General features: G+C 49.9%; 1 protein-coding gene across 1 annotated transcript; it reads right to left on the reverse strand.

Annotated features, from left to right (window-relative positions):
* Positions 1-411: 411 nt before the first annotated feature.
* Positions 412-9040, reverse strand: CILP (cartilage intermediate layer protein, nucleotide pyrophosphohydrolase). Its single transcript, XM_010194304.1, has 8 exons — positions 8983-9040; positions 8134-8217; positions 7195-7248; positions 5585-5770; positions 4132-4446; positions 3915-4023; positions 3350-3507; positions 412-2753 (listed from the first exon to the last, which is right to left on the reverse strand). The coding sequence occupies exons 1-8, from the start codon at positions 9038-9040 to the stop codon at positions 412-414; spliced, it is 3306 nt and encodes a 1101-aa protein (XP_010192606.1).
* Positions 9041-11085: the final 2045 nt, after the last annotated feature.

An 11085-nucleotide genomic window follows, 5' to 3' on the forward strand; every position in this document is an offset into this window, starting at 1 on the left:
GCAGTTGAATTCAGTATGAGGAAATCAGTTTATTCCTTTTCATGTTACCAACTACTGTACAGGTACTTGGGCTGGCAAAGTCTGCAGATGCAGAACAGAAGAACGTTTTATGTACATGACTTAATTGAATTATGTGTTTAGTCTTCCCTTTAGGCTATCATGTGAAGCTGCTTAATGTCAGGCAGAAAGAAGATTTTTATGGATGCATTTAATAAGACAGGAACCCACTACCACTACTGGCTCCCATTTTTGCCTCATATCTTTGTGGTGAAAAAAAAAAAAGTGCACCTTAATTATGTCTCAAAAATAATGGCACCTACCAGCTTTGACTTAGGTTATTTACAGGTAGATGTTATTTTCAAATTATATTTAATCAAATGCGAGCAACTTTACCAAGACTCGTCTACAGCTTTAGTATCTGGAAGGGCGTTGACCTCTCATGGGGATTCTGCTCTGGGGGATTTGACGGCTCACTGGCTGCCGTCGGTACGCGGGGCTCTCCCCTGGCAGGACCAGTATGGTCTGCTGGCCCGAGTTCCTCTGAGACTGGAAGATGCTCTGCTCCGCTGCGCTCCTCTCTGAGCAGGTGAAAGTCAACCCGACGCCGATGTTGCTCTTCATGGTTCTGGAGGTGCCGTCAGACGTGCCATCAAAACACCTGCCCAGGGCGATTTCCTTGGCGATCCTCGGGTCCTGGTCGGTGACGGTGTAGATGCCGTAGTTGTGTCCCAGCGGGTCGAGAGGAGCCAGCATGGTGTATTCGCTGGAGTCGTTGTTGGTAGCCATGGGGAGGTGGTTCACCAGGTACTCGTGGAGCATGCCGTTGACGCTCTCTCGGCGGCAGCTGCCTTGCGGGACCACTTTCACCAGCGTGCGGTCCACGCGGTCTTGGTCGAAGAGCATGCCGCTGCACTTGAACTCCAGGCAGGCCGCCGACACGTTTGGCTGCTCGGGGTCACGAACGCTGCGGACGTCCCTGATGCCGTAGAGCTTGCCAATGGTACGTGGGTGCGTCCCGCCCATGTTACGAGACCTTATGTTCACCTCTTGGGGTCCGTTTATTTTAACTTTAATGTAGCAGGCCCTAAATTCCATGGGCTTGGGCCACCACGCTAGGTAGTCATCAGTCCAGCTCATTAGATCATCTTCACTGAAGGGAACGGTGTTGTAGTCGTACCGGTCTCCCTCTATCCTGTAAAACCTGAAGTGAGCAGCACTGTGTGGAGCTTCCTCGCATTCTCTTAGGTTTTCATAGGCATAAATTGGGCCGTTGTTCTCTTCTGGGGAATTAGGGCTTGGCTTGGCCATGTTGATGCTGAACGCTGTTTTCTTAGTGTTGGAGTCCTCGTGGTCTGTTCTCCTGTAGTTGAGCTTGTTGAGGTACGGCTGTGGGACCCCAACAGCGTTAGGGTTAAGTTTGGGAGCTGAGGGCACAGCTTCAAGCTCTTCGCCCCCCATGCTCGCCAAGATATAAGCTGCATAGGCCTCGGGGTTTTGCTCGTCGCAGAAGGCGGGCACGCAGGCACCATTGGGACCAGTGACCACGCTGTCGAAACGGCCCCATGCCCTGGGGTTGGAGGAGAACCCCGGTTCTGGCTCTGTGTTTATAATAGAAATCACAACCCCTTGGATCTGCTCGCTTTGCAGAAATCTCTCGCTTCTGTACGCCCGCACTTTGACGTAGCACCGCCTGCTCTCTGGGACGTCCAGGTTGAAAAGCCTCCTTTCTTTGATCTCCATGTTCCCAACCAAAAAAGTTCTCTCCTCCCTTTTGCGCCGTCTGCTTTTCTCAAGGTTGAAGTCCCCTTCTTCCTCCCATAATCCCGTCTCTGGGTTCAGCGACCAAAGCTTCATCTCTTGCAGGTGCTCTGGCATCTTGACCTGAGCAGCATCCAAATGAACTTTCACTTCCTCTGCATTAAGAGTTTCGGTGCCCTGTTCGTCGGTGAAGTCCACGGAAAACATGCCATACGTGCGGAGCGGGAATACGTCTCCTTCCTCGTCTACAAAGTTCAGGTCGCTTTGTGTCACAGCGGCCGTTGAGATGTTTCTTGGATCCAGAAATGTCACGCTGGCTTTCACTTTGCCTCTGTAGGCTTCTCCGTTCTTCCTATAAAATGCATCAGGAGGAATTTCTAATTCGGCGATCGGATCATCTTCTTCCATTTCTCCCAGAGAAATCACGTTGGTTTCGGTGGATTCCAGGATAACAGGGGCTTTCTTTCTCAGTAGCTTGATCTCGTGAAACACAGCCCCTCCGTTTTCCTTGAAGGGCAGAACCTTTGTTGTGTTCACAAACTTCTGCAGCCGATCGACGAAAGTCAGAACCAGCCTCTCCGTGTCTGCTGGGACTTGGATGGAGAAGGTTCCCTTGTAGCCGGTCATGCTCACTCTCTTGTTTCCCATGTAGATATGGCCAAACCTCAGTGGCTCACCATTATCTGCCGCCGTGGCTCTGCCTCGAACCGTTATTCTGGTCTCGGTGCATTTTTTGCAGCCACATTCTACGACGACTTTAGTGGGGAGCGTGTACCCATTGCAGGAGATGTCTCTGGTTTCCATCTTGGAGACGCCGCAGCAGTAGGCGATGCTGTCCTTACACCGCAGCCCCTTATCCAGCTTCCCAGCACAGGTCTTCGCTGGGCACTTGCCCACGTCGTAGTAGAAGGAGTTGGTTGCTTTTTGGAAACAGTCGTGTGGGAGTCGGATGAGGTGGCTTTGGGGTTGGGAGTCGCAGGCTGCCTCTTGTCTCCCTGTTGAATGGGATTTCTCAATGAGCAGCATGAAATAATTGTACAGTCATCGCTATGTGGTCTGAAACCCTCAGAGCTAAACTTGCTTACAATAATAATGAGGTTTTCGTGGCCATAAACCAGATGTTTTGCAGGATTTTGGTTAGCCGAGTTCATCTGGCCTCTGTTTTGGTGAAGCAGGTGCTCAGCTTTAGCTTAAGGTATCTGATTAAATGCAATGCTGTTTGCACTGCCATCCAACCCACCCTCAGCTACATGGTCTGCAGCTGCCTGGCTTTTTGGCTAAGGACAGACCAAAATGTGTCCCGAGATTTAAAACCAGAGAAATATTCGCTTGTCAGGCAGCAAGCACAGGAAGAAATCTGCTGAAACCAGCAAACTGAGCTTGGCAGGTCACCTGCAATCCAGAGCTCCGGTTTGGAGAGAGCATCTGGTTCATAACCAGCTCACGCAAGCTTATCTGCTAACGGATGCATGAAATAAACCCCAAATATTTTCCCTGCGACTTTTCTTTCCCACATGTATCACAGTTTCTGCTTTCTGCGCACCGCCGCCTTCCCAGCTGCTTGGAGAGCATCACACGCATTTTCTCTTACCTATTACAGCAAGCTTGGCAGGTTGGGACTTTGCTGACCCCCCGGCGCTGCTGGCCTTGCAGAAATACTCTCCAGACTGGTCTCTGTTCAGGTTCTTCAGAATCAGGTTGTTTTTGTATTTGTATAAGGAGGGATCCAGCAGTGAGCCGTTGTGGTACCTGCCAGGAAGAGGCAGGCAGTTTAGGGTACAGAGGCTGACTGCCACTGTACCCTGCATCCCAACACATGGATTTTGCCAGACCTCTTGCCTCAGTTTCCCCTTTTGTAGCCTGGCTAGGTGGCATCACCTAAAAATTATTCCCCTTCTCCTATTGGTGACTGCTGAGGTTTTTCAAGCTCTTATTTGTGTGTTTTTCCAGTCAGTCCCTCAGCAGATGACGTTACCGCACCCACAAGAAACGCCAGCTCTGCACACCTCAAGGAAACCACCATTTGCAGCAATCAGTTCTCGGTGCATTTAGCTGCTTTATAGCTAAAACCAAAATCTTTATGGAAATGGTAAGGAGATAAACTTGAATCTGTGGGACAGACAAGACTTCTGCCTGATCAAACTGGAGTTCCTTACCAGAGGTAGCGGTCAGGCGGTGGGCTCCCGAGGGCATCGCAGCAGAGTGTCACACTCTGTCCCACCCTCCTGGCTTTGTCCTCAGGGCTCCTGAAAATGTAGGGTTTGCCTGTGGGAGGAAGAAAAGGCCGTCTCATTACTGTTTCCACCTTAAAATCATGGTTTATTTCTGGTTACTGCATAAAACCTCCTGCGTTTTCCCCCTCTTTGAGCCTACCTGATCGCTGGAGCTGCACTTGAATCGCCAGGTTTCTCCTGTTGCTCTCAGGCACAGTGACAGTCGCCGTTGCGTATTTCGCTTTCTTGATTTTCAGGGTATTTTTGCCATCGGGGCAGACTCCTGGGATCCTAAACATGCCCCTGCTATCGGCCTTTGTCAACAGCTTGAGTTTCTCAGCTTGCAGGTAGACCCGGGCATCGGCGGCAGGCGAACCGTCCTCGAGTGAAACCTTCCCATGCAGCGTTGCATCCTCGCACATGCAGGCATCACAGTCGGCGTTGACGCGGCCCATGGGGCAGGTGATGTTGCAGGCTGGAGGAGAGAGAGGTACGTGGGGTCAGAAAGCAGCCCCGAGCCCCTGTAAGGCTCCCGGCACGGTCTCGCGTCTGCTTTTAATTTAGATGCAATAAGGCAGATACTGCGTAAGGAATAAATTGTATTCAAAACATATTTTTGCTGATTATCAACAGCTGTGCATTAGAAACGCAGGGGACGGTGTCATTTTGAACCTGACAATTAGTAGAAAGCAGCCACGTGGATATAATTACAGCTAGGAACTGTTATTTACCTTCCCCAAAGCGCTGAATTTCAAGGAAATCTGAATCCAGATCAGCATCTGAGCTCTTAGCTCAACCCTGGCAAAATTACAAACCCAAATGCCTTAAACTTTGTAGGTTTTTGTTACCAGCTCATGCCCTGAAATCATGACTTTGGTGTGTCTTAAAAGCTGTCTCCCTTTATTGATGGTATCCTGGCTCGAGTAGGACATAGCTTAGCTGTCAAATGAGCATTACCCAATGGGTTTAATGAATGGTCTCCCATACAGTGATTCTGAAACATTGTCATTACCTATAGTGATTAGTCCTAAATAATAATCCATTTCTTCTCAAGACAAGGGCTCAGGTCATTCCTTTTGCAAGGAAGCTACCTGATAGCTTTTTGTTTTTATAGCTGGAAATAAGTGGAAGAAATCAGGGAAAATCTGAAACCACTTTCCTGGAGAAAATACAGACCATTTTCAGAATGATTTGTTTAAAAGGGGATAGTAAGAATAATAAAATTAATTAAAAGCCTCTTCAGGAGGGGCTATGGCAATTCAATATTCCCAACTCCTCTTCTTACTGGAAATTGCATGGAGCCAACTCCTGCGATTGCTGACTCCACTTGAGACCTGCTGTTATAACAAGATTAATGAGATTTTTTTCCTCTATACTCTGGATCTTTATGGGTCCCTGATGATTCCCCATATCAGGATCTCTGCCTTATCTCACTGTTTGCCTATAATCTCCCTATGCCCTGCTCCCTTAGTACTCCCCGTGCTCTGCTCCCTTAGTACTCTCCAGCCTGCTCAGGAAGGCACCAGCATCACAAAATTGTGGCAAGAGAGAGCAAAAGGGACAGTGGCGAGGTCAGGACTCATCCCCTGCCATAGATGAGGCTATAGGAGCACCTGAGCAAACGTGTCCGATGCAGAGCCGCCCTTCCTCGGTTGCCTCGTTGCAGTGCACACCCCAGAGGTGCTCAGCCAGGCAGTGTCTGGTTCTCTTCTGCACGCCAGTTTGGCCACACTTTCCCGAGCACTCGCTCCATTTCGACCACGGAGATAAAAACCTTTTTGAATCTTGCACCAGTGAACCTTGAAGAGAACATCACGAGTTGTTACTGAGACGCACATTACACGTACGGCTGCCCAAAAATGAGCAGTTGGTTTCTTAGCAGCTCCTATGTAGCTCAGACCATGCATCTGAATATTACGCACCACATGGATTAAACAAACTCAAAGCACATTCAGGGAGCTGGGAAATAAAGCAGGAGAAGGCGTTTGAATGCTTTTGACTTAATTCCCTGCAGGCAAGTGAATTCAGGATGATTAAGATAAACTCAAGGGGAGCAAAGTGCACGCAGCTCATGCTTAGTGTTGAATAACTTTGGCTTAAAGGAAATCAAACACACATTGTCATTTAAATGCTGTCTGAGGGGCAATGCTCGCCTGCATTTCAAACGTGGTTAAATAAAATTAAAAAAAGAAGAAGAAAAGAAAAAAAGAAAGGGTAAAATTGTTGGTATGATCATGTTGAATGTCTCCAACCATACTTCAGCATATGTTCTCTGTAGGGGAAGTGCGTGTCCTATTGTGAGCAGCAGTTTTACTGTGTGCAAAACAGAAGCCTAAGGTACTACTGAGCAGGCTGAGTATGTTTTAGGGGCCAGCCGATTTGTAAAACACAAAGAGGGTTTATTGAGGGTTTAATATGCGGTTAGATTTTTAAAGGAATTTCTTATCTGGCCTACTAGATGGTATTAATTTAAGCTGCTTCGACTGGATGAGATCCACTCCAAGTCTGTGGTTTGGGTTTATTATTAAATGACAATGTTCTAATAATTTTTATGAGGATGCGCTTATGAGTAAAGTTTCTAAAAATGAGGTCTTTTGGGTATGTGGGCCATGTCGTCTCCCACATGTACACTTCCACCTGATTTGTTATAAACCGGGTTGGGTTATTTCCTAGAAAGGTAGATAGGGAGGTGTCTGAACTGTTCCAATAGTGATGCTCAAAAATGAACCCTTGACTTACAAAAAAAACAGTGGCTGGAAAAGACCATTTAAATGAGAGCAGCCATGGGAGCACTATGTCTGGTCTGGAGCAAGTGCTCAGCTTAGATGGGCGAGTATTTAACCTGTTGGCACATCGGCATCCTGTGTGGTGCATCCAGAGACCTTATTCAGCAATATGGGGGATGCAGGAGGGCTTGGGGACATGGTTCCTTGCCAGGCTGCACATGGATAAAAACCCATTTGTACTTGCCCCAAGCAAAAATTTAACATGTAACAAATTAAAGTGAGGACATAGTAAGATCCTAAGCTTATTTGGGATCGGCTGCTTTAATGTGCAGGGGCGGTGATGGTAAGAAAGGAGGAGGGGAGTTCTGTGGAGGAAAATGTGTGAGGTAGCACCTCAATAGCAGAAAAAGCTGAAAGCAGAGGATGGGGACAAGCTGAGGGGCTCGAGGGCTGGCAGGGACGTGGGGAGGGATGGGGCCACCCCAGCAGGAACGTACTGCGTCTGGCGTAGGTGAAGGTTGGGTCTCCCCTGCGAGAGCTGCTTCTTGTACCTGTGGGCAGAGGAGGCGTGGGGTGATTCAGGCTCCCTGGACAAGCACCAATCCCTCCCACCAACCCAGCTGCACCAAACCTGGCTGCTCAACACCACCAGATCTGGCACACTCTCTCCTGGAGGTAAAAAACAAGTTAACTGCCAAGGGAAGATGTGTTACTTTCCAATTGCATTGATCAAAACCTTAAGGTTTTTGCTTTATTTCTTGCTAGAGAAGAGGAGTCACCTCCTGCTTTGCAAGCCCAGGCATCACTGACTGGAGCCGTCCACTCTGAGGAGAAACAGTTTTCCTGGTAGTTTTCCTAAAAATACCTCTCAGCAGGTGGAGGGGACACTCTCTCTTAGTGTCTATGGTTTCAGCGCTTTGATTCTCCCTTAGTGGCTGAGAAAGCTGCTGGAAGCAGGATGGGAGGCCGAAAAAGTCCTTTAATCCCTTGGCTGTGGCATCAGCACTTTCAGCGCCTGCTGAAATTTAAATCCTGAGGCAGTAAAGTTTGAGAGGTTGGGGTATCTCCTTTGATTAACAGGCTTTACGGGTCATTAATGTCCCATCCTAAAACAGTGGTGTCCCAAACTGCCCAGGGTGTGGGGAAAGGCAGGTCCCAGCATGTGCTTGCCCATCCCTGGGCTCTCCTCGCCCTCCCAGGGCTGTGGTCACACACTTGACCTTCTCTTTTCCAGGAGAGGAGCCAGCAGCGTGTGTCAGCAATAGCCCAAACCCTACAGGAGGTCGCAGATGATTAACATTTATTCCATTGCCTAAATGTCTTCATCTACTCAAATAATAATGTTTGGCTGTAAATTAAGGCTGAAAAAAATAATATGCCTGCAAACACCCCTTGTCCTGGCGAGGAAAAAGCACCCAAGATGGGAAATAACTTACTCTCCAAGCTGAGCATTACCAGTGGGCTGAAGGTTTTCTGTCCTATCTGGATTCTGCTGAGGGCTGGTTTCAGAACCCTTTGTCCTAAGGGTCAATAAATTAGAGATTAAATTAGGTTAATAATAAGTTAATTAGATTCACGGGATTGGGCTCAGTTTCTCTTATTTCCCTTTGGGTTGTGGCTGGTTAGAGCTCGTGTGGGAAGTGGTGCAGGAGATGCCAGGTGAAGCGTGTGACAGAGATGTCCCACAGCATCATTGCGGCTCAGGTATGATGCAAATTTGCCATTGCTCTTATCAACCTAGAAGAACTTTTTGGTGTTTTCTCTGTTGGAGCAGCTCAGATCAAATAATCTTTTTATAACTGGAGGTCTAAGATATAACCTGCCTCACCTTGCGTGAGGAGAAATGAACCCGAGGTGGAGCAGAGGGACAGGTTACATATTGCTCAGCATTTTGGTATATGTGACCCACTGGACCCAGCAGCAAACAGGTCCTGCTGCTCCCGAGCATCTTCTCCTGGAGAAGAGCAACGTTGCTGCATCCTGAGGGCTTGGGGTCTCAGGGACAGCAGGTAGGGATGGCCCCAGCACACCCAGTGGGCAGCGAGGCTCATCCCTGGTCAACCAGAGGTTGTCTGGCTCGCAGATGGGCTTTGCCCGTGCTCTGGGGGCTGGACAGGCTCCAGCCTTCATCTGGAAGTCATTTGGCTGGGTGAACGCCGCGCTGACCCAGAGCAGCGCCTGGCATCGCTGTCAGCCCAGCGCCCGCCGCCGGATGTGTCTCCATGCTGGCGTGTCTGCGGGCAAGGGACGGTACAGCAACAGGAATAGAAACATTAAACCTTCACCTAAAACGGACGTGGCTCCCAGGAGGAGGAGGAGGATCCATCCTTTTGCAGTGACCATTGCTGTCTCCAGAGATGACCAGGGGCTTTCCCAGACCTGCAGAGACAAGCCCGGCCGTGTTGAGGCTCACCCAGGGTCCTGCCACCTTCAGGGAATTTCTCCCAGTCTGAACCCATCCAAAATGTGCCATGGGGCTGCTTACACCCCCTGTCCATCCACCCACCCCCGAGTGGGAGCAGCAGGGGCTCCACATCTGTGCTCTCATCCCCTCTGCTTCTCATTGTCGCATCCGAGCCTCAAGCCCAAATCTATTCTGCAGAGCACCGTGTTGTAATGGCATCTCCTTCTAACAACTTAAATACTTCTGCAGGGATACTCCCGCAGCCCACGCGGCTCCACGGGCCCTGCCAGCACCACACTCTGCTCCCCACATGAGCAGGGACATCTCCATCTGCTCGCAAACAGGGCTTTGCGCAAGGATAACGTCTTATCCAAGTACATCCTGGGAGCGCGGGGAGGGGAAAGGCTCCTGAGCGCCTCTGAAAGTGGAAAACCCCATGCACAAGCCAAACCTTCGTTGCAAATGTGAGCAAGAAGCCAAATATTTTCCTTTTTCTGCACGCAGAGACGAGGGACTGAGGTTTTGTTTTGCTCTTCCCCAGCTCAGCAACTCCAGATTTTATTTTACGTGGGTCCCTTTGTCTTGCAGCATCAAGCATTTTGGATATTTAATTTCTGGAGGTACCCACGGAGCTGGTGTTACCCCGAGTGACACCAGCTGGAATTCCTGGTGCTTTATTTGATGCACTCAAAAATAATGAATTTGGAGGAGGGGAAATGTTGTCTCAGCCTTTCAGTGCCTCAGTTTACCCATAAAATGAGGCTGACAAAGCAGGCGACAGTGAGAACACCCTGTTATTTGTAAGCGGTATTAACCATCCCCTCCGAGACAGGGGAATGTGGGACTAGGAAATACTTTGATTATGGCTCAGCAAATCCCAGTCAAGCAAAAATAACAAGCAACACATGAGCGGTGTTTTGTGGGCTTACGGCAGGGTTGTGAACTCGCAGCCAGACAATAACCAGGAAAAATTAATCCAGGCTGAAAGCTTCCCACTCGGTGGCTATTTTAGGAGCTGGCTGCGACTCGTTTGGTGCTGGGTTTGGGACAGGATGTGTCCCTCTGTCCCCAGGACACGCGATGCTGGGAAAGAGGGGGTTCAAGCGGATGGATCCCTGTCCCCTCTCTGGCAGAGGCACAGGACAGAGCCATGGGAGATCAAACCCCACATAAGCAAAGCAGCGTTCCCCCCAAACCCCAGTCCCCACAACCCTGTCCCAAACCCATAAGCAGGGATGAGGAGAGAAGTGGTACACAGAGATCCGTGTCCCCACTGATGTTTTCCAGCCCACAGCCTCTGTGCCTTCATCTGCCCGTCAATTAATTTCCACCTCGCCCTCAATCACAGCCACACTTAATTACTCTTCCTTAATAACACAGCAAAATTACATAACCGCTAGCTGCGACCAAGGGGGAAAACTTAGCAGGGTTTTTTTGTTGGGTTTTATTTTTGCTGTTACCTACAAAACCCATAAAAAACCCAATTAAGGAGAGTCCTGTCCTCTCGCCACGGAGCCGCCAGCCGAACTGCGGTCCAGGGGCTTGTCAGCCGCGGGTTAAAGGGATTTGCAGTCGGTTGGGAAGAAGAGAGAGAGTTGCAGCTTACCGAAACCTCCCCTGCGCCGCCGCCGAGCCGGGCTGCGTACGAGCCTCCCCGCAGCCGCGGCGGCGAGGTCGCTTATATAGCCCGGCGTGTAGCTTAGGGGATGGCAGCGAGCCACCGGCCGCCGAGCAAAAACAGATCGGGCGAGCGAGGAAACCGCAGGCTGAATAATCCCTTAACAAGGTGATGGTAAACACAAAGCCTCGGTGAAACAGCAGCTGCTGGGGCTGGCGGCAATGCCATGGCATGGCAGGGTGCTGCTGGCAGTGGGGCAGGGAATGGTGTGGGTACTGCATCCAGTATGGGTACCACATCCTGGTGTGGGTACTGCCTCCAGTAAGGGGATCCCATCCCGGGGTGGGGAACGCCTCCCGGGGTGGG

The sequence above is a fragment of the Mesitornis unicolor genome, unplaced genomic scaffold (genome assembly GCF_000695765.1).
Source record: "Mesitornis unicolor isolate BGI_N332 unplaced genomic scaffold, ASM69576v1 scaffold8191, whole genome shotgun sequence".
Taxonomy (NCBI): domain Eukaryota; kingdom Metazoa; phylum Chordata; class Aves; order Mesitornithiformes; family Mesitornithidae; genus Mesitornis; species Mesitornis unicolor.